We start from the raw sequence: 23,348 nt of genomic DNA, 5'->3' as shown, positions 1-23,348 counted from the left end.
GAACGAGGAACAACGAGGAGGCGAGTATTGCCAGAGATGAGCATGAACGGGCGGGGGGGCGGGGGGTGCTGTCAGAGAACTACCCCGGGCAAGTAGAGAGCCCACGGGGCATGCTGAAGACTACATTTTATTCGGTGAGATGGGAAGGCATTGGACAGTTTTGAGCAAACGTGACTTAGGTTTCAAAAGAATTATTCTGACTGCTACATTGAGAATAAAACATAAGGTGATGGAGATGGAAGCCAGAAGACTGATTAGGAAGCCATTACAATTTTCCAGACAATAGAAAGTGGTGACTTGGACCAGGATGGTAGAAATAGTCATGAGCCAGAGTGAGAGACCAGATATACTCTGGATGATGGGCTTTGCATTATAGATGTGGAAGACAGAGTCAAGAATGACTTTTGACTTGACAATGAGTTTTTGACCTGAGGAAATGCAAGGATACAGTTGCTATTTACCTCAGCAATAGTGAGGACTGAAGGAAGAGCAGGCTGGGGAGCTGTCTTCTGGAGCTCAGTTTTGGACCTGTTAAGCATAGCTTGTGCAGACGCTGAGGGGAAGCTGGGTAAATGGGCCTGATGTTTAGGAGAGATTCAGTCAGGACTGGAGACATATGAGATATAAATACAGAGTCATCACTATTCAGAGGATTATTTAGAGCCATAGGACAGGAGAACTCACTAAGGGAGTAAGTTAAATAGAAAAAAAAAAAAAAAAAACACCTAGATATTTGACAAGAGAGTTCTGGGACACTCCAAAATTTGGAGGTCAGGAAGGTGAGAAAGATGAGCAAAGGACACTGGGAAGGAGTAGCCAAAGGGGTAGAATAACAAAAAAAGAGTGGTATCTCTAAAGCCCCATGAAGTATTTCATGGAGGGCACGAGCCCCCATATCAAATGAAAAATGTGGCAGGCACCAACCAACATATGAAATTCAGTATCAAAGTTCCCAGTTACTAAAATGACCAATTCTCAGTACTTAGCTCCTTTCCTGGAGGTAAATTAGATGAGATCCCTTTCTCAGATAACCCAGCTGACGTTTTGTGGGGTAGAATAAGCCGTGACTTCCCAGTATTCAACACTTATCTGGCAGCACTGGAGAAATACTGGCTAGTTCTGCATTTGTGAATTACAAAATAGTTTCGCAGGTTCCACTTGATCCAAACAAATCCTATTTCCTTGCAGCTCTGGCTTTAGCCCTTGTCTGACAGTAGTCTGCCAGAGAGCAGTGCACAGCTATGAGCTGGGCCCCCTGGCATAGAGGACCGTTGGCACTTCCACAGAGCCACTGCCCAGCCTAAGGACAATGAACACTCTGGAGGGCAGGGTGGCGGCCGTTCCAGTGAGGAAGGCACTCGGGGCAGAGGGACAACCTGTTCCAAGGCACAGGCTCACAAGGGGCCCTGGAACATCGAGGGGCCTGTGAGGGCTTCATGCCCTGCCCTCTAGGAGGTGAGGTGATGAGACATGAAGCTGGCGGAGCAGGATGACCCTGTTCATGGAGGATTTGAGTGACAGTGTTGGGTCTTTGATCCTGAATGTGCTGTAGACCTAGTGAATAAATTGCGCTTATTGAAAAATTCTACCTGTGTGTGGAAACGCCATTTCTTTAAGCATTATGACACACAGAAGACCCTCAACATAGAGTTCCTCTATCACGCAGAGGAGAACGTAAGCAAGACCAATGTCCACAAGCTATTTAAGAGTAGACATGTTAGCAATACTACATATATTTTGATTAGAAATAATTGGAAAAATATTTATGAATTCATTAAAAGAGCTTCCCACTACAATCTGTAAGGCATTTCCTTAACTAACTTGAGTCCCTGCGATGTTCTTTAAAATCATAAAACTGCACTTCCCATAAGGTAAAATGATAATGGAGGCTTTTGACCAATTCATACTGTGCTTGAGAGAGGCTTTAATATTTTTCTTCTTTTATCTTTGAGGGTTAAGTTAGTTTAGTTATTAAGTTAGTATTAGTTATTAAAAGAGCATAAAGTTAACATATTTCATATTAGTTCTAAGCATTTTGATTGATATCCTAGTTAGAGGAAACGTAAAGTGAATTAATAATACAGATAGTAAGTAATATGTACTAAAAATGATATTTTTCTCCAAAGCCAAATATTTGAATACTGTAGCAAAATTACCTCAATTTTTCACTAGTCATTTTTTCTACAATCGCAAAAAAGTGTTTTCAAGCCTTTACCATGTTCTTGAATTTTGTTTGATGCCTAAAATATCAGAGACTAACTTATACGTCCCTGTAGCATTAAAAGCTTTTTATGTCAAAGAAAATGGGCTTCATAAATTTGTATTTTTACAGAAGCAAACTGAGCTATGTTCATGTTAGGAAAGTTTTCTTAATGCTCTTATGTCAAAACAGTGAAAATAATGAGGCATATTATTTATAACAAATTTATTTTTTACACTTACAAGGACAACATTACACATCTACAAATAAAGCTCATTAAAATATAAACATGTTGAAAATTCCTTAAATACTTAGTACTTGGGTGTTTTCCCCGTTTGTAGATAAATGTTCAGGGAGCACTACACAGACCTCGAGAGCACAGAGTCTGACGCAACAGACCTCACACTAGTAATGCACATGGAGAGACAGGGTGACACTATGAGTAAAGGTAGAAACAAAAGGGCTGTGGAAGTTTGGAGTCTGGAGAGAGTGCTGTGATCTGGAGCAATCGGTGATAGCTTTGGTGGAGGTCAAACCTGAGCTAGACCTGGACGGAAGGAAACGGGCTTTAACTAAGTAGACATGTTGAGTGTGGGCATTCCACACGCAGCAGAGAGTATGAGCAAGCGAAGGAGTGGGCACTGCAGCTGGGGGCTAGTAGACCCTCTGGGAGGCGCCTCCCCATGTTCAGAAAGGTGTCAATCAGCATCAAATTGTGGAGAGCCTGGAGCTCTAGGCTGCTGAGCTTGGTGGGCAGGCCGCAGCACCAGAGTCTTAATGAGAGTGAGTCTGAGATGATTATTTGAGGACAATGAATCTGTGTGTAGTGAGTAAGATGGATTGAAAGAAGAGATAATAGAGCCTGGGAGAAGGCTTAGGAAACTCTAATGTCACCTGATGGTGGGGCATGAAGACCTGGTTTAGGAGGTGGGAGCCGTCATGGAAGGCCAAAGAGAGGGAGGAGTAGAGGGTCACTCTAAAAGGCCAGGGGTCTAGAACAGGGCTCCATCAGAAAGAAACAGGGGGTACTAAAGGAATGTTAAGACTACGGGAAGTGAAAGATTTTAGTTTAACGTCTTGATTTTGATATTGCCTCCCTCTCTTGCTTTTGAAAAGAAAATCTCTTGCTTTTTTTTCCCCCCTACTAGAAGTCATTGTGGGCAATGGCAGCATGGGCTGGAAAACTGCCACGGTTGCCAGGAGCAGGGGCTCTGAAGTATATTCCGAGTTGCTACCAGCTGCGGCTTATGAAAATAGAATGATCTCGCCCTGGAATTCAGGGAAGGCAGCAGACTGACAGACTTCCACAGGCATCCTTCATGCAAGCATGGCTACTCGACTTAAAGGGGAAGGACTTTCCCCATAATCTCATCTGCCTTTGAAATCTTTTAGGAAAATAAAATCAGTTTGGTGGCAGGAGGCAAAGTATTCTGGGCTCGTGGTTGTCAAACTTTCACCTGCGTCAGAATCCCCTGGAAGGCTTGTTAAAACACAGATCGCTGCGCCCCTCTCCCAAAGTTTCTGATTCGGTAGGTCTGGGGAAGGGTCCAAGAATGTGCATTTTTTGCAAGTTTCCGGGTAGTGTTACTACTGGTGGTCTGGGAATCACACTTTAAGAATCACTGATCTAGAGGAAGTTGACACTGCATTGCTTTATGTACCTGAAAAACAGAGCTGGTGCTGGCCTCAGGCAGAGATCACTCCAGCAGCTCAGCGATGTTCCCAGGAAGCCAGTTTGCCTCCACTGCTCTGCTCTACGGGACCAACTGCATCCTAACACTGCCTGCTTTTATTGTCTCAGAATAGCTGCCAACAGTTTTGGGGGCCAAGTGCTTCTGTAATTCACATCCCACAGGGAATGATTATGTTTGACCCAGAAGTCTCAACAGAAACCTAGGTAGTTAATGGCACTGCTTGAAACCTACACTGACAATGAAACCGATCATTATGGGAAGGAGGGAGGGGACAGGGATGGGATTTGCGGATGGGCTTAGGGAACAGTGCTCCACTCCTATGGCGCTGGGGGCGGAATCAGCACCCCAGAATCCCATGGATCCCCAAACGAAAGCGAGGGCTGTCAGGAAGGGAAGAGAATGTTAGATAATGGGTAGACAATAGCCCATGGGCCGTATGGTGACACCGTACAGTTTTAATTCGGTCCTCATTTCCTGGGAATTAAACCCTGTTTCTGAACAGGAGACATCTAACTTGCTCAAGAGCAGTCACTGTGGGGCGCCTGGGTGGCTCAGTTGTTAAGCATCTGCCTTCGGTTCAGGTCATGATCCCAGGGTCCTGGGATCGAGCCCCGCATCAGGCTCCCTGCTCGGCGGGAAGCCTGCTTCTCCCTCTCCCATTCCCCCTGCTTGTGTTCTCTCTCTCGCTGTGTCTCTCTCTGTCAAATAAATAAATAAAATCTAAAAAAAAAAGAAAAAAAAGAGAGCAGTAACTGAGTTGGATGAAGGGAGAAAGCCCATCAAACAAACAAACAAACAAAAACAAAGAGGGGAGAGCGGTGGAAGACACCCAGGCAGAGAGTGTCCTTTCTTCCTCTCACAGATGGAAATCCCGTCCAGGTATTCTGTGTTCCAGGCTGGAGATCTAGTTTGTAAACAGAAGGAAAAGAGGGTCTTCTCTGACATTCTCTGCTCAGAAATGAACATGTTTTATTTTAGGAGCACTTTAGCCCCAGTATCAAAAGTCAGTCTTGAATTGCTTCTTCTGCGCTTGACAGACTTAAATCTTAGCCTCATAATGAAGTGTCAAAATGAAATGGCTGGGAAAGAGCTGACTGCAATTTTGCCAATGGTTTCTGGGCTCCTTTCAGCAAGTCACTGCTCCTCAGTAAAGCAGTAAGAGAGAGACGCAGGGCTAACAATTCATAAAGGGGTCTGGCAGCCTGACTCTGGGAATTGACCACATCTACCCCTTCCCACCCTCACTCCCAACTCTTTTTTATAGCCCCCCCCCCCCCCCCCGGACATATGCACAGCATAGTGAAAATGTTAGGAAAACAATTAGGTAAGTAAATACAGTTTGTTCAAGTCTACTTACCGACCGGAGTTGAGGGGATACATTTGTTTATGTAACAAACTCCTCAGAGTAAACTGAATTTGCAACTTATCATGAAATCCACAGAGATTTGAGTGTGCTTCCTCCTCAAAAGCACTCAACTATTTCTAAGTATACAAGTACTTCTCCAAGTACTGTGAGGATACTTTACTGAATAAGGCACAGTTATTAAGATTGTATTATCGTTCAAATAAACATGTAGAACCAACTGTATGCAGAGCTTCACAAACCCCAACACACAGGTACATTGCATTCCATCCCATTCCTGTGAGTGCTTACTTTTCTTCCTCCCCTCAAACTTTGATATCACTGCCCCTTGGGAAGGTGAGCTTTCCTCTGTGCTTATTGATGACTCTCATCGAGTCCATAAGCCTTTTCTAATCTCCGTCCTCAAAACTCCTACGGTGGTTATTATGTACATATGTCATCTGGCATTTCTCATGGGTCATCTTATGCTGTTAAGTAGAGCTTGTTTTTCATGTTGCTCTGTCTCATCTCCCCAGCTACATTATAAGCGACTCAGGAATGTTATGTGTCTTTGAATTTCCCCAGTGGTTCCTGAAGTGACTGGAGTTAAGACAATAACCTCCTTGAGGGAAGGGACTTCATCCCTTATTTTGTTTTCCAAGGTAGCTCGTAGAACCCTATCCTGGCATAGAGCATACCCTCAGTAAATATTTACTGAATGGAAGAATAAACATACTAATATTAGGTGCTCCAGAGATATCTGTTAGGTTGAACCCTACTACTATCAGCCAGACCTATGTTTGAACTAATTTTCCCATCACTGTGTAATTTTCATTAGTAATTCAATACAAGTGTTGCCTAGTACTGCCCCAGGATATAGGAAGGACCCAAACACATACACAAAAAGTAGAGATCACAGTTTCTACTCCTGAGGAATCCACGCTTCATTTCCACTTCTCAAGTGTTGTAGACTTACTCTTACTACACCCTCTTCTTAACCAAGCAAGCTTTTGTAAGTGAGGTATCTTGCCAAAGATCAGGGTTATTGTTTTACACTGGAATGTAACCCGTATCAGCGACCACAGTGAGACAGCCAACCAGGCATCCTCTTGCAGGGATGGGAAGCAAGGGAAATTAAGGCTGTTGGATGGAGGGTGGTGTGTGTGTGTGTGTGTGTGTGTGTGTGTGTGTGTGTGTGTGTGTCTGCTCACGCAAGCGCAGTACAGCAAGCACATTCCTTTGTGCTGAGATCATCAACTCTCAGAGATATCCACTCGACACTGGAAATCCCCTGTTTTATTCCTTCATTTAAATTCATAGTTTAAGAAGAGAACATCCACTGTAAGGCAAACTCCTCATTCTGCATGCTACCATTGCTGAAGAAGTGTGGTAGTTCTTGCTGCTTTCTCCTGTTTTTCTACAAAACTATCAGACTTCTCCAGCAATAGAATTACTACTGGGAAGAGTTCCCTTCCTACCTGTTTCCAAGGGCTTCCCAGCAATGGAGAAGTGCTTAGCAGGGGTTCTTCCTCCAAACATATTTCCAGAATTCCCATTATTCAGAGCAGGAACAATATTCTTCCATTCTGATTTTTGGTTGGCAGCTGATAGCAGCACTGAATACTTATTTACTAAATTCAGCAAAACCTTCTGTGTTCACTAATGAGCGGGGTTCTCATACTGCCTCAGTGGCCAGAACTCCAAGGGGTGACAGCTGCAAGGCCATAAGGCTATGTGTTCATGATGAACTTTGATCGTCAGTTACTTTAAAGGCAATTTTCTCTGGCTCACTAAGTATTTGGTACATGAGAAAATAAATTGGCTCTTGGTATACAAATTTAGAATGGGTGCAGTTTTCTGAGGATTATACTAAAGATCTGTGGGATTAAGTTTCTAATGCAAAGATCCATCTTGCTAGAACACTGTCCAAATGAAGTCATCACTTTCCTGAAAAATTCTGCTTTGTCTGTCTTTAGAAACAATGTTTCATGGTTTGGCTACTTAAATAGAAAAGTTAAGGACTTTTAAAAGCAGAAAAACTAGACTATGGAGGTTTTATTTATTGTTACATTTATTCAACATTCAGATTTAACCTACAGATTTTGGTTATATGATACATACCTGCCACATCTCAGACTAAGTAGTTTTCAAAGGAAAACTTAACATCTTGTCCACCAAACTTGCTCTTGTTCCTGATTTCTCCATTTCCATCATGTCTTCCAGCCACCTACATTCTAGCCACAGTCCTCCACAAATCCTTCCCCTTGATCCATCCCATTTCTAATTATTTTCCCAATCTAGTAGATCCTACCACTCCATGTCTCTCACATGGAATATAAGCATGATTATATAACCTAAGTTACACCCCACTCTAATCCATTCTATAAAAAAAATTTTAATAACCCTGCTTTCATCATGTAGCAGCAAATATAATATTTTTGTTCTCATGAGGTTCATCAGAAGCCACTGTAGACATTCCCACAAAGATACCGCACAATACAACTAGCCAACCAAACAAAACATGGTCTCCTGGATCTCCCTGTAGTTTGATAATAAAGAAAAGGGTGATTAAGCCAAAACTCCCCCCCCCCCCAGAGCCATCATCTTTCTTAGACTTTTTGGATAAATGTGGCCCAGCTGTCTCACTGACCTTCCAGGACACTGGTACTTCCCGCTTCCAAATGCCATGAACCAGTCCAAGAAAGCATGCTTCTCTAAGTTTGCCTTTTCCCAACGTTCCTGTGGGAAGAAAGCATTTTTTTTTTTTTCCAAATCAGCCTTATATAAATAAGCTTAACTTTATTTCTCTAGGCTAAAAATGACTTTGTACAGCTAATCCTTGCATATAAAGTTGCAGGGCTGTTGGTAATTTTTTCCCAACCTGTTATTAATATCAGACACAATTGTGTTTTTGGAATGTGAACCAATAAATAAAAAAGGTTTAAAAAGAATTCTGTTAAGTGGTAAATGTAAATGATAATGTAAATCAACCACGGAATTGACCTCAGAAAAGGAAGACTATTTATAATAAGGTCTCAGGCTCCATCACAGAATTGCCCTTGGTAATAAATTCAGTCAGTTACTGGCAGTCCTGCTTAGTGGAGGGAACTTGGGATGTGGAATGAATACATTTGGATGCCATTTTTTAAAAAGTTTACCTAAAGGCAGAGAATGGACTAAATGAACTCTTAAGATTCTGCTCAGCCCCATAACTCCTCAATTTTAAGATACAGCAAAGTAGTTTTAATTTTCCTTGTTCTTCTTTTGTTATACTCCTTGGAAACCAATAACAAAACCAATTTGCCTGACAAATATAAAATAAGTCTTCTGTCAGAACCAGACATATTTACTTTCATGTACTTTGCTGGTTTATTTTAAAGTTGGTGAATCTTATTCAAAAACTTTTCTATCTCATTTGTGTTATACCATCCATATTACAAGTCTAAATTTTTCCTTTGTAGTCAACTTGGTTGTTAGTTACCAGAGAATAGGGATGCTTAATGATAGAGGGATAGTTAATCTATGAATTCATACTCCTGGTTTAAAAGAAATTAAAATCAAAGGACAATGTATATTGAAAGAGATAACTTACAGGTTTGAACAATTCAGGTTCAGGAAAATATTTTGGATTTCTATGCAGCCAAAATGGAGACAACATCAACAAGTCACCAGAAGGAACAGTGTAATTCTATGATAGAAAAATCAGTTTCAAGTCATTTTTTTGAAATCTACTTTCAGGAGAGTTTGGGTCATTAAAAATAATGCTCCACCTATATTGTAGGGAAGACACATATATTTTATAATCAATGGTGAGAACATCTAACCCTTTCCTGGAAGGATCATTTCTATTTTCCAGCTTAGGCGATGGCTATGTTCTAATTCTGATGATTAGTTACATGTGCCTATAAATTTGGTTACATGGGAAAAATATTAGATAAATGAGATAAATGAGAAAATTTTAGAAACTAGTATATGTCTGCTGTGATGCAGCTTTTGATGTTCGATACTGGGGTTTGCAGCAAGTGCTTCTGATGATGGGAACCACAGTGGACCCCTAGGTTGTGGTTGTGGAACAGAAAAATCTGAGACAGGACACTGGCCATAGTAGCACCGAGGACAGGGCAGTGGGTGTTCTGTCCCTGGGACACTCATGGTAGTGTCAAGGAAGAGACAATGGATCCTCTCTCTCTCTTTTTTTTTTTCCTCACTCCTGGAGCAACTGTTAGGGCAGAAAGAATATGAAGACAACTGGTTAGGAAGACATAGGACAAAGCGAGTATTGTGTGTGTCTTTGGTTGATTTTGCGTTTGGGATCGCTGTGGCTGTGGGACTGAGGCTAAGTAGCGTGTTTCCTCAAGCAGAAGAGTCTGCATTGTCCTTCCCTGTTTATGTTATCGTAGGTTTTCATGATATATAAATTATTCTAAGAACTAAAAACGTGTCATAAAATCACTCTTCCATTATCATGTTCAGGAACCATAGGACAAAGAGCTCTCCCATAGTGTGTAACCACTAGATGGCTGTCAGCTTTACTGAGACAGAGACATTTTATTAGTAACTCCCAGAACCAATCACTGGAAGCCACTTATCTATTTAACCCTGTGGGATTTTGAAATGTCCTCAAGATATTTGCAAAACACTTACCTTATGCACCTAGAATATAAGCACCTTACAATTAAAAACACGTCTTTTTATGGTAGCAGGAAGTGGTGTATGGGAAGGGGGGTCATTATTTTTTTTTTTATTAGAGGTGGGGGAGGAGCAAAGGAAAGAGAGAATCTTAAGCAGGCTCCATGCCCAGCTCAGAGCCTGACACGCGGCTCAATCTTACGATCCTAAGATCATGACCTGAGCTGAAATCAAGAGTCGGACACTTAAATGACTGAGCCACCCAGGCACCCTGGGGTCATCATTTTTTAACCAAAGAGAAGCCCTGTTGGCTCCAGTGGGGGCTGAATATTGCTTGAGGTTTGGCAATTGCAGTGCCAGAAGCGCCGGAGAGAGCTCTCAAACTGGGAAGAGAGCGAGGATGGTGCTGGTGCCCTCTTACCATTTTTGAAGTAGGGAAAGACTTGTAAGATCCCAAGCCTGTCTGTTTCTTCTACCCCTCCTGGAACTGGGGTTAGAGAGCTCATGGCTGACTCTGAGATCAGCTGCTGAGGACTCTGATGTGTATTTGGAGGCAGGGCTGGGGACCCCTGGGACAGGGCTCCAGGTAAGTCAACGGCTGCCCTTCCCCTCCATACCAAATAGACCCCTTTAGTGGCTGTTGAGCCATAATTATGACTTGGAGACTACTGGCTGCCAAAGCCTACAACACTGGCTAGTAAAAGACTTCAAATGGAATCTCAGTAACAGAATTAACACGGAGCAGACCAGAAAGAAGTTCCTGTCACAGAGGCAGATGCCAGGCTGATGAATGGCATAAAGGGTCTGAGATAGAGCCCCACGTTGGGCTCCACTCGAGCATGGAGTCAGCTTGAGGTTCTCTCTCTCCCCCTTCCTCTGCCCCTCCCCCTGCTCATGTGTGCTCTCTCTCTCAAAATACATAAATAAAATCTTTTAAAAAAATTAAAGAGCATACATTTTTGCATGATAAAAAATGCTCTCTGCCAAAATTTTAGAAAATTCAGAAAAATAGAAAAAGCTAGAAAACAACCAGAGTGCTAACATCAAAAAACAGTCATCAACTGGCTAGACTTCCCTCCAGTACTTTTACCAAACAGTTTAGTGTTTGTTGTTGTTGTTGTTAAACATAGTTTTATCATGCTGAATAGTTAATTTTTGAATCTTACTTTGTTCACCTAATATTATAGCATAAGTGTTTTTTCCTTTATATGGTAGACACATTGTGAAGTTTTATCCCCAATGTTTGTTTAATCTTTTACTGGGTAGGTTAAACCATAAATAATTTAATCATTCCCTAGGTTTTTTTCTATAATAAATGCCATCAAAAGCATCTTCTTCCACAAAGCATTTTTCATATAAAATCTTTTAACATAGATGTTCAGAAGACATAGGGCATGGATATTTTTGAAGGCTGTGAATACGGTTTGCTCAACTGTTCCCTCAAATCTTGCGCCTAAATATATTTCTACCTGTAATATATGAATGCCATTTCATTGCCCTCTTCTCTGCTAATCTGACATTTTTAATAGGTTATTTTTGGTTTCTATACACATTTTTATGTCTTTGTTGAGCATTTTTCCATGTTAAGTTATTTTCTCCCATGAACTCTTGTGTTCATGTCCTGTCCTCAATAATCTATGTGATATTCATGCTTTACTTATTGATCTGCAAGTTCTTTAAATATTAAAACTATTTACCCCTGTGTTGTACTTATATTTATATTTGTTCATAATTTTTGGTTTACATTTAACTTGGATTATACTTTAAAAAAAAGACATGTTAAATTTTAATGCAATATATTCAAATCTGTTCATTTTTGTGGTTTCATTGATGAACCCTAAGCTCTGGCAGCCCTTTTCTCTCTAACATAGTGGTTCTCAAAGGTGGTCTAGAAACTTCTGGGAGTTCTCAAGACCTTTTCAGAGGCTCTGTGAGGTCAAAAATCATTCCTGGGTAAAAGACTCATTCAAAGTATAGGATAAACCAAAGGATTTTCATGTAACTGAGTACAAAAAATTCACTGATATTTCAGATTGCAACAAACTTTTAAGAAACTCCCACTGTTGGGGCACCTGGGTGGCTCAGTTGGTTAAGCATCTGCCTTTGGCTCATGATCCCGGGGTTCTGGGATTGAGCCCCTCATCGGGCTCCCTGCTCAGTGGCGAGTCTGCTTCTCCCTCTCCCTCTGCCCCCTCCCCTGCTCGTGCTCTCTCTCTCTCAAATAAATAAATGAAATCTTTAAAAAGAGAGAGAGAGAAACTCCCACTGTTGAGTTTGAGTGAGGTATGAGAGAACAGCCAATCTGAAAAGGCTATTGTAATATTGATTCCTTTTCCAGTGACATGTCTGTGGATTTTCTTTATTTCCATGAACGGAAATAATAAATCATAACAGATTGATTCCAGACACATTTATGGGAATCCAGATGTCCTCTATTAGCAAGGCATTAGACAGATCTGCAAAAACTTAAAATGATGCTATTCTTCTACATTTTTTATGTTTTGGAAAATACAGTTATGTTTCATAAAACCATGTTATTATTTTAACGTGTAATAGGTTTCCTGTTATTTTTATTTACCAAATAAATATTATAACAATTTCTCAGCTTTAGTTTATAATAAAGTTAATATTGGTAGATATAATTCACATAGATAACACTCTTTGGGGTTCTCAATAATTCTAAGTGTACAAAGCAATGCTGAGAACAGAAAGTTTGAGAACTGCTACTCTGAAAGTTAAAAAATACCCACTTTTTAGCCAAACCACATATTAATCTCTTCCCCTTCATTGACTTATAATGATTCATTTATCCTATATTACATTCTTATGTACAAAACGGTTTGTTTCTGTATTATCTATCCAGTCTGTTATACTGATACTGAACATCTAGTATGACACCTTATCATACCATTTTATTTTATTAAATTTCATGCCATTTTAATTGTTGTAGTTTTATAACATGTTTTAATACCTTGAGAAGATAATTAATAGTCTTTAATAATTCATATTTTCCAACACTTCCTTGTTTATTCTTTTCTGGGCATTCTTGCAGATTAACCGTGTACCAAAAGTATAAAACCTTGAAAAGAGAATACTGGTAGAAGTTTAAAAGTTTTGGAAAGATAGTATAATAAAGAAAAAGAAGGAATAGAATAAGTCAAAGAAAGTAGATAATATTTGTCCGTTTTAATTTGTTCCAAAAATATAGAAAGGAGTAAGCACAGAAGCAAAAATAAACGATGAGACCATGTTCAGATGACACCAGGAAAGAGCAGTGGGAGAGCACTTGCTGTGTTCACGGCAAGGAACTTTGAGCAGTTGTCCAACGGTGTAGGAAACATGAACCTCTGCCACTACTTGACACAGATGACCCCCTCTGAAATGTTTTTATAATCCAAATTTCTGGGAACCCATTAATATATTCAACAGACTTTTCACCTGTTTTAGAGAATTTATGAAGGTTAAAAGGACCACATTGTATGAATTTATACTAAGGAAATAATTACTAATGTGTACCAGGATTTGGCTATCCAGATGCCCATCTTCGCACTGTTTATAAACAGCTGGAAGCCATACACATTCAGGATTAGGGAACTGATTTAAAAATCAATACTATGTCCAATATTAGATTATTAGGCTACAATTCAAAGCGGTGTAGATGTCTTTTACTGAGACAGAAAACTTTGGTGAACTACTATTAATATAAAAGCAGATTATGAGAAAATTAGCACAGTATGGCCCCAACTGAATTTTTTAAAATGCACAGACTACAGGAAAAAAAATCTGAAATTATGAGAATACCAAAATGTTCTTAGTGGTTATCAGACTTGTAAAATTTTGAGCAATCTTTATTTTCCTCTTTTAGCTTTTTTAAATGGTTTCCTCCTGAAAAATAATTACCATGATTTATTTATGTAATAATAAGAAAAAGCTGTGCAAGTTGTCATTTTCAGAGTTAAAGCCTCAACTCTGCAGGGGAGGAGTTCACAGGGATTAGCGTACGCTTCCTCGGAGGAAAGGTTGTATTTATTTTATTTATAAAAGAAATAGTAAGTACAGAAGACACTGCTGCACCTTTTACAAATATTAAAAAGATATTATGAAAAATAAGGAAAGGAAGTTCTGGAGCATTCTTGGAAGATGGCATCCTGAGTACGTGTCTCTGGGTTGCCCGATCACTAAGAGAGCCACCACTAGGGCTTCGAGTGAGCCTGGATCCATCTGGGCCTCATGTCCTCTAGGAAGAAACTGTGAATGTGAGGAAGTGGAGATAAGAGACTATGATCTTTTCATAACTTCTCTAATTGTTTCAGACATCTATTACTTTTAATTAAAAATTTTTATTGGGAATCCATAATGTTAGAATTATAAAACAGCTCAGTTGTGTAAGAGTATTATATGCAGTGAATCATAAATGTGCTTATTGCCTTGGACCAATAATCCACTACTAAAACAAAGTTCAAGAATAATCATTAAAAAAATTTACTATGCACGAAGATGCAAATAATTACATTAAAATAACCACAAAGGAAACAATCTAAATTCTCAAGAGTTAGGAAATAATTAAATATTTAAGCTATCAATTCAGTGGCCTATTATAAGGCCATTGAAATAAACATTAAAACTCTGAAGCATGAAAAGTATAATAATGTTTAAAAAATGTTTAAATCAAAGATTTATACTATGATGAAACATAGGTTTCAGTATTGATGTCATACAAGGGGCAAGTTAGATAAAGGATCATCGGGGTTGTACATGCACAAGTGTATATGTGTGTGCATGTGTTTGAGCTTGGGTGTTTCTTTTGGTAAAGTTCTTGAATTAGTAAAATTACCTTTGAAAAAATATGAGATGTTAATGGCCACAACAAATTTATAATCTGAGATCAGAAAGAGGAAATGAGAGAAAAAGAAAAGAGTTAAGGAAGAAGAGGGAAAACATACTGCTGATTTTTCTCTTTACGGTCTTTCACACACACACACACACACACACACACACAGAGAGAAATAAAGAAAGCAAAAGGAGGAAGGATAGAAGAAAGGAAAGAATGAAGGAATGAAGGAGAAAGAGAGAGAAAGAAAGGAGGGTGGAAGAGAGAATAAAGAAGAAAGGAATCTGAGTGTTCATGAGAAAGGGAGAAAGACAAGCATAAACTATTTTTTAAGAGATTGTCATGTTATAGAAACCAGACAAAACAGTACAAAAGAAAGACAGAAAGAAAAGAAAAGAAAAGAGAAAAGAAAAGAAAAGAAAACTATAGGCCACTATCTCTCATGAACTGAGATGCAAAAAATCCTCAACAAAATATTAGTAAAACAAATTTAACAATGTATAAAAAGAATTATACATCATGATCAAATGAGATTTATTCCAGGGATGAAAGGCTGGTTCAACATTTAAATCAATAAATGTAATCCATCACAACATGTTAAAAAGAAAAAGCTTATGATTATATCTACTGATGCTGAAAAAGCACTGGACAAAATCCAACACCCATTCATAATTAAAATTCTCAGCAAATTAGAAATAGAGGGATATTCCTCAACTTGATAAGAAGTATCTATCAGGGGAACCTGGATGGCTCAGTCATTAAGTGTCTGCCTTTGGCTCAGGTCATGATCCCAGGGTCCTGGGATCGAGCCCCTCATCGGGCTCCCTGCTCCATGGGAAGCCTGCTTCTCCCTCTTCCACTCCCCCTGCTGTGTTCCCTCTCTCACTGTGTCTCTCTCTGTCAAATAAATAAAATATTAAAAAAAAAAAAAGAAGTATCTACCAAAAACCTATAGCTAACATCTAGCTTAATAGTGAAAGACTTTCCTCTTCAGATCAGGAACAATGCAAGGATATCTGTTGTCACTACTATCATTCAACATAGTGCTGGACATTAGAGCCAGTGTAATAAGGCAAGAAAAAGAAATAAAAGAAGTAAAATATTATCTACATAAAAACTCCCAAGGAATCTATAACAACACTTGTAGGACCAATAAGTATGTTGAGTTTTGCAAAGTTGCTGATACAAGGTGTACACATAAAAATCAACTGCATTTCTACAAACAAGTAATGTACCATTGGGAACCAAAATTTTTAAAAGTACCATTTACAAAAGCTCCAAATAACTGAAATATTTAGGTATAAATGTAACAAAGCATGTATAGGATCTGTATACTTAAAATAACAATCAAGATACCTACTAGCAGGTAAATAACTTCCGTAATTCAGCTAATTATCTGTTAGCCAGATATAAAGCTAATAAAAGTTCAATAAAAATTATAGTATTATTCAGAGTAATAAACACATTCCTCTACTAAATTGCGCCAAGTTGTTGGACCATATCTCCTCAAAGCATATCTTTTTATACTCATATTTTTTTTAAAAAAAGATTTATTTGTTTATGAGAGAGAGTGTGAGCAGGGGCAAGGGGTGGGGAGGGACGGAGGGAGAGGGGGAGAAAGAATCTCCAGCACACTCCCCTCTGAGTGAGAAGCCCGATATGGGGCTTGATCCCAAGACCCTGAGATCTTGACTGGAGCTGAAATCAAGAGTCAGATGCTTAACCAACTGAGCTACCCAGGCACCCCTTTTTATACTCATATTTTAAAGTACTTAATAGATTATTTAAAAACAAAAATTGTTAAAATCCCACTAAAACTAAATGCTGTAATTTATGTAAGATCTGTTAAATAAACTATGTCTCCTTTAGATGTAGCAAGTTGCGATTTTTATAAAATTTGGATTTTTTGTTTCTTTTGTGTTCTACTACTAAAAATTTTTCTTGGTTTGAATCCAAGCCATCTCAAACTGTGTGTAAAAAAGCTAGTAAGAGTTGAGGGCTGACTAAATGTGATCTATCTGGATAATGCAGGCCCTACATCAAGCCATTTTGAAAAAAATATTTTGTTCTGCATGATTTGCCAAATATTAAATTGAAAGTCAGCCACATGCACATAACTTTTATGGAGCACTTGAGAATTTTCTCCTACTTTGCTCATAGAAAGGACCTCTCTCCCTCACTCAGTGCTGATTGCTAATATCAGTTGCTATTATCCATAGCATTCCTGCTTGATTTCTATAGGATTATACTAATTCTGATATGAAATCACATAGCCAGAATAATTATTAAAGGGTTATATTTTAGCTAAAATAGTCGTCAACAGATAAATATCCATATTAATAAGATGCTGCTGCACAACTCTTATTAGTAAACTGTTCCAGCATCATTAGTGTTTCATGGAACTTAAGGAATTATCTAATAATATATGGGCATTATATGTACTCTTTTTCCTTCAAAGTTGATTATTTTTTTCTCTTTTTGATTGATTTTTAATTTAAATTCATTTAATTAACATATAATGTATTATTGGTTTCAGAGGTAGAGTTCAGTGATTCATCAGTCTTATATAATACCCAGTGCTCATTTTTAAAACCAAACCAAAGCTCACCAAAATTTTAACTGGCTTCAGCACTTTTCTAGTAATGATACCAGGGGCTCTTAAACGAATGGCTTCCAAAATACACCACTTGATTAGTGGGAGTTTCTTCAAGTCATCCTCAGATACTTTCATCTTATCTCTACCTGTAAAGAGAATTCCAAAAAAATTTTTAAAAGGTGGACTTAAAGAAGCCAGAAAGTGATTTCATGGAAGATCATCAACCCACAGATTAGAAGCTGCCTCTGACAACAAGTGTTAGCATTGCTATTACTTTTTGCATACCAAGTTTAGTAACTGAGTGCCTCTTTTTATCATTTTCCTCTTACCAAGATCAAATGTATGGCCCCCAAAATTAAACCATTGTTGATTATTTCAAGGTGATGGACTGGGATCCAACCTTGGTCTTCACCTTCCTATGGCTATCAAATGATTAAGATAGGGTCCAACAGAAAAGTGTTCAATTTTCACTCCTTTCATTCTTTCTTGTCCAAATTCTTCTTCTACTTAAGGAAACAGTGATAAAAGATTGGCATCAAAAGCATAAAGTAAAAGATCTGAGAAGCCATCTGCCTTACTACTTCTACCTCTTCCCTGATGATTCATTTTCATTTTTGCTTTTGATTTTTCAACCATACATCTCAGAAGGCCCAAAAAGAACGTGAGGAAAGGGACAATGGGGCACATGTATTACATCTGGAATGATGAGTTCTCCCTCTAAACACAGGTGTATCAAACACTCCTAATGTAATATACCTCAGCTTATGTTTAGATTGAAGGCACCTGAAAAAGGATTGGGGTGAATCTTTTTATGACCCAAAATATGGTTAGGGTCTTTTAGTCCAATTAGACATTTCAGTTAATGGTATTTCAAATGAAGTGTTTGCATTTTGAAAATTATTTAAAACAACTCAGCTTTCAATTTGATTTTGACAGTATTTGCTTAATAAAAGTCAACAACATTGTCAGTTTAGTTAAGTCAACTTTCACATTTGCTTCCCAACTGTATTGGGAATGAATGGGTTAAAAGTGAAATGTAAGGTCTCCAGGCATGTCTCTCTTAGACTCTGGATAAGGCTAGTTCTAAAGCAAGCCCAACCTGCAGGAGAGGTCTAGGTGGGTGCTGCCTGGGAAATCTTATCTGTCAGTACATATGGAATTCCTGAGCAGTCAGAAGCAAATGTCTTTGGTGGAATCTGGGAACCAGGCTTTTTGAGCTATAGTTCTGTTAGTACCCATAGGGGCATCTATACATTCCATTCGACTTGACAGATTCTTGAGCTCTGAATAAGGGCCAGGAGTTGAGTTAGGCTCTACTAGAGTTACAACAATTAAGGCATTCTTGCAATATACTTAGTCTACTAGGAGGTAAGAGACAAGCACACGGTTAACTGGTATGCCACACAAGCAAGGAAACTGTTCTGTGACATGTAAACTATTCCAGTATTTTGTTCTAATATAAAAGCAGGGAGGTTCATGACCAACTAAAGGAAAAACAAAAAATTCTGTGAGTGTCTTCCTCTAAAACTACAACTATAATTAGTTCTTTGCAGAGAGTAGACATTAGTAAATAAATATTGAATTAACAAATGGTCCAACTTCAACATGGGGAGATAAATGAGTGGATATTCCAGGCAAAGGAAAGAGGAAGAGTAAAAGGAAGACTGCAGAAAGCATGGGTATGTTCAGAAAATGGTAATGGGTGTAGAGGGCCTAGAAGGTGAGGTAAATGTGATGGAACAGTGAGAGATCCACTGAGGCCATTATAGGCCACCTTCAAGGCCATTCTGGAAAATGTGGAGACCGGGGAATTTGGGGACTTCCTGTCTTGGGCTAAGAGAGGATGAAAACTTCAACAATGAAATAGTGATACACAGCATTGTTCTTTTTTTTTTTTTTAAGATTTATTTATTTATTTATTTATTTGAGAGAGAGAAAGACAGAGAGACAGAGAGAGAGTGGCATGGAGGGGCAGAGGGAAAGGGAGAGAGAGTTCCAAGCAGACTCTTCACTGAGCACAGAGCCCAACAAGGGCTCGATCTCACAACCCTGAGATCACGACCTGAGCTGAAACGAAGAGTTGGACACTCAACCGACTGCACTACCCAGGCACCCCCACAGCACTGTTCTTTATTAAGACCTTCTGCTCATTTGCTCAGACCTAAGTAACCTAATATTAAAGAGAGACAAATGACCTTATGGACTACTTGCTTAACCTTCACAGACAGGGTCTCGCAAAACTGTTGCTTTTGCTTTTCCATTACAAGGACTGGAAAATAATAGGTATGGCTTTTGCATCTTCACAACCTAAATATAACAGTTTTTCCAAATTGTGTTCTATGAAAGAACATTTTCAAGATGTCAAATGTTTAAAGCAGACAAAAGGTTTTATGGCCAACCAAATACCAGGAAATGTTAATATTCTATTGGTGATTCACTGAACACATTAGCATATTATAGGTTTTGAGAAATCCTGTAGTAGAGACAGCTATTTATGCCAACGTTCCCAAACTTTTTAAAACTCCCATTATCTATACAAGCATCATCAATAGCTATTTAACAAGGACATAAAAGATAATTAGCTATATAATGTAATGGCTATGGATCCTAAGACAATCTTTCAAAAAAAACCCCAAAACCAAAAACCAAACAAACCCTGGTTTTCATTTGCCTGAGCATTACCAGCACATACCATATGCCTGAGTGTGCCTGTGGCCAAATCCTCTAACAAGTAGTTACTGCAAGCCAAAGGAATTATTACCATCAGAAAACTATCTTGATATGCCATGGAAAGCTAATGGCACCAAAATTTTACTTCTTTACTCTTTTCTTGTAGTATCCCTGTACTTTCTAAGCTAATTCAGGAAAAATAATTTAGAAAATCCATGGTCGGAATTAGAAATTCTTTATTTGAAAAAAGGACTGAAATTGTTGCATATGCCAGAGATATCACTACTAAATCAAATGAACAAATATCTTTTTGGCATTTAGTGGAGAGCAAAGTGCTAACTAAGCATCGCAGGGGATATAAGAAACTAAAGGAAAGGAAGGGTAAGTGCTTTCCCCAGACAGTGTTAAAATGAGGAATTCTGAGGTTCTAATTTATGAGTTTATAAATGACGCACAAACTTACAGCACTAACATGTGGTAGGTGTTCAGTACAAGGTGGTATCCATTACTGTTACCATTATTATTAGTGTGAATTTAGTAATAACTCTAGAAACCACACCCTCCTCATCAACTTTTGTTCCATAGCTGATAAAACGATTCTTTTCCCTGAAACCTCAGTTGGGAGAAAAGCTACAGTTTGAGAGCCTATCCAATACTAATTGGATACCATGCCTGAGGAAGTCTTTCAATCATTTACCCAGCAGATATTTACTGAGAACCTCTGAGCAGTGTCCAAGTGCTGAGGATGAAGATGAATGGAAGAGCCCTGGCTCTTAAGGAGTTTATAGTCTGATAGAGAAGGCAAAGAACTAAAAGTAGTTAACATGGGGTAAGGGTTACTGCACTGAGGCACACAATGTGCTATGGGGCACAGTGGTGACAATGACCAGACTGGGGTCGGTGGGGATGGGTGGTTGTGAAGGAGATGTCAGAGAGGCTTCCAGAAGAAGTAAAACCAGAACAAAGGATTGGATACACCAAAGTGAAGGACATGTTCACAGAAGAGGAATTCAGCTAGCTGGAATAGAGTTCAGTGCAGGAAGTCACTAGATCAAGTGACTTCAGTGCTCCACTGAAGTCCCAGGCTGCCCATACCAGCTGAAGCCAGAGCTAGTGAGAGATGGCTCCTTTATCCAACCTCTGAGTGTGACCCAGGAGTGCCTAGGTTTCATTTCTGGGCCTTCTCTTCTCTAGGTAGATTCTTTTTCTTGGGAATTCAAACAAATGCTTTTCTATAAAATACCATCAACAGGCTGGTCATACCAAGAATTTTATCTTCTGCCTTTGATCACCTTCCTGAGATCCATCTTATGTTTATCCAACTGGCTTCTTGATAGCACTGCTTGGATGTCTAAAAGACATCTTGAAGCATGCTTTGGCCAACATTGAACTCTTCATTTTCCCCACCAGAATAAAGCCTTTCCTCCCTTGGTCTTGCTATCACTGCAAATGGTAGCAAAATTTGTCCAGTTGCTCAAGCCCAAGTCATCCATGATTCATCCCTTTCCCTTTTACTCCCATTTAATTAATCACCAAAACCTGTTGTTTCTATCCGCCAAATAGATTTTACTGCCATTCACATCACTCCATCTCCATAGCTACCACTCTTGTCCAAATGCACCATCATTTTTCAGCTGGCCCATGGTGATAGCCACCATCACGCTCCTTGTTCCCACCTGGCTCTGCTATCATCCTTACGTAAATCAGACCAGGTCAGTACCCTGTGCAGATCCTATTGAAGGCTTCAATGCTATTTAGAATTAAATCCAAAATTCTTACTTTGGCAAATGAGACCCCCATCTAACACTCTAATCTCATCTCATACTGAATCCTGGGGGCTGTGTGACCTTTATAAATGATCCAACCTCTTTGTGCTTCAGTTTGCTCACCTACAAAATAGGAATAATGAAAGTATCTGCCCTATATGGTTGTTGTGAGGATTAAAAAAGTTAATACATGTAAAGTTCTTACAACTATGACTGGCATATGGCCAAAACTCAGTAAATGTAACCATCATCATTATTATTATTTCTTCTGCCTTATTCCAACTGTTTGAAAGGCTAGCTCCTTCTTATCCTTCAGACCTCTGCTAAAATATTTTCTCCTCAGGAAGCCCTTCTCTTACCAGCTAATATCTCCCAAATCACTAGCATGCTGTTTGTTTCCTTTAGATTTCCTGTTAATATATGAAATAATTTGGCTTATTGTTGATTGTTGGATATGATGTCATGTTTTTCACAATCTTGTTCTTTCTATTTTTTGATGTATCCTTAGTATCCAGCACACTGTCTGGCACATGGTAGGTACTTGATAAATTTTTATTGAATGAGTAAATGGATAAATGTCTAAAATAGTGGAGGGAGAAATCAATTAAGAAGTTTTTATTTTGTGTAACAACAATGGGAGGGATGCAGAGGAGAAGTCAAATTTTAGAGACATTTCTGAGGGAGAATGTGAGAATCTTTAAATAAATAAGAATTTACTGAGAACTTGGTATATGCTAGACCAGTGGTTCTCAAACATTAAGCATGCCTCAGCATTACCTGGGAGGCTTGTTAAAACACAGATCTAAAGGCCCTACCCTCAAAGTTTTTGATTCAGTAAGTCTGAAGTGGGGCTTAAGAATCTGCATTTCTGGCAAGTTCTCAGGTGCTATTGATGCTGCTGGCCCAGTAACCATACTTTAAGAACCACTGTGCTAGATTGAAAGAAGTAGAAGAAATGCTTGAATTTTATTAAATAATCTGGGTTTAAAATAGTTTTTATTATCAGTTTTTAAATGACCTCTTTAAGACAATGGAGGGAAACATACTTAGTAGGCAAAAAATAAGATTTAAATTAGAAATTCTGAGTGGATACACAACTGACTCTTGAACAATGCAGGGATTAGGGGTGCTGACTGCCCTCCCACCCCCCAGTCAAAAATCCATGTAATAACTTTTGACTCACCAACAATTTAACTACTAATAGCCTACTATGAGCGCACATGCACGTGAGATGGGGGAGGGGCAGAGGGAGAGGAAGAGAGATAGAATCCCAAGCACAATCCACGCTGAGTGTGGAGCCCAACGTGGGGCTTGATCTCACGGCCTGGAGACCACAACCCCAGCTGAAACCAAGAGTTGGACGCTTAACCAACTGAGTCACCCAAGCCCCCCCAATAGCCTACTATTGACTGGAAGCGTTACTGATAACATAAACAGTTGATCAATACATATTTTGTATATTATATATAATATACTGTATTCTTAGAACAAAGTAAGCCAGAGAAAAGAAAATGCTATTAAGAAAGTCATAAGGAAGAGAGAATACATTGACAATATTGGGTATCGTATTTATGAATACTATAAGTTTATATCATCTATTTATAAGACAAATCATCTGTC

General features: G+C 38.9%; 1 protein-coding gene across 2 annotated transcripts in view; it reads right to left on the bottom strand.

Annotated features, from left to right (window-relative positions):
- The window catches only part of CYP39A1 (cytochrome P450 family 39 subfamily A member 1), an 87,344-nt gene that overhangs the window by 10,174 nt on the left and 53,822 nt on the right, over positions 1-23,348 (bottom strand). Inside the window, exons 8-11 of one of the 2 annotated variants that reach the window (XM_036112962.2) lie at positions 17,305-17,438; positions 8,829-8,924; positions 7,887-7,975; positions 2,456-4,798 (exon numbers count right to left, since the gene is read on the bottom strand). In XM_036112962.2, the coding sequence (XP_035968855.2) occupies positions 4,615-4,798; positions 7,887-7,975; positions 8,829-8,924; positions 17,305-17,438 (503 nt within the window). In that variant the 3' untranslated portion in view covers positions 2,456-4,614. Of the gene's footprint in view, positions 1-2,455; positions 4,799-7,886; positions 7,976-8,828; positions 8,925-17,304; positions 17,439-23,348 lie in introns of those variants that run through there. The other variant, XM_036113036.2, reaches the window with a different exon arrangement.

The sequence above is a fragment of the Halichoerus grypus genome, chromosome 9 (assembly GCF_964656455.1).
Source record: "Halichoerus grypus chromosome 9, mHalGry1.hap1.1, whole genome shotgun sequence".
Taxonomy (NCBI): Eukaryota; Metazoa; Chordata; class Mammalia; order Carnivora; family Phocidae; genus Halichoerus; species Halichoerus grypus.
This window is presented reverse-complemented; position numbering and strand designations above follow the sequence as displayed.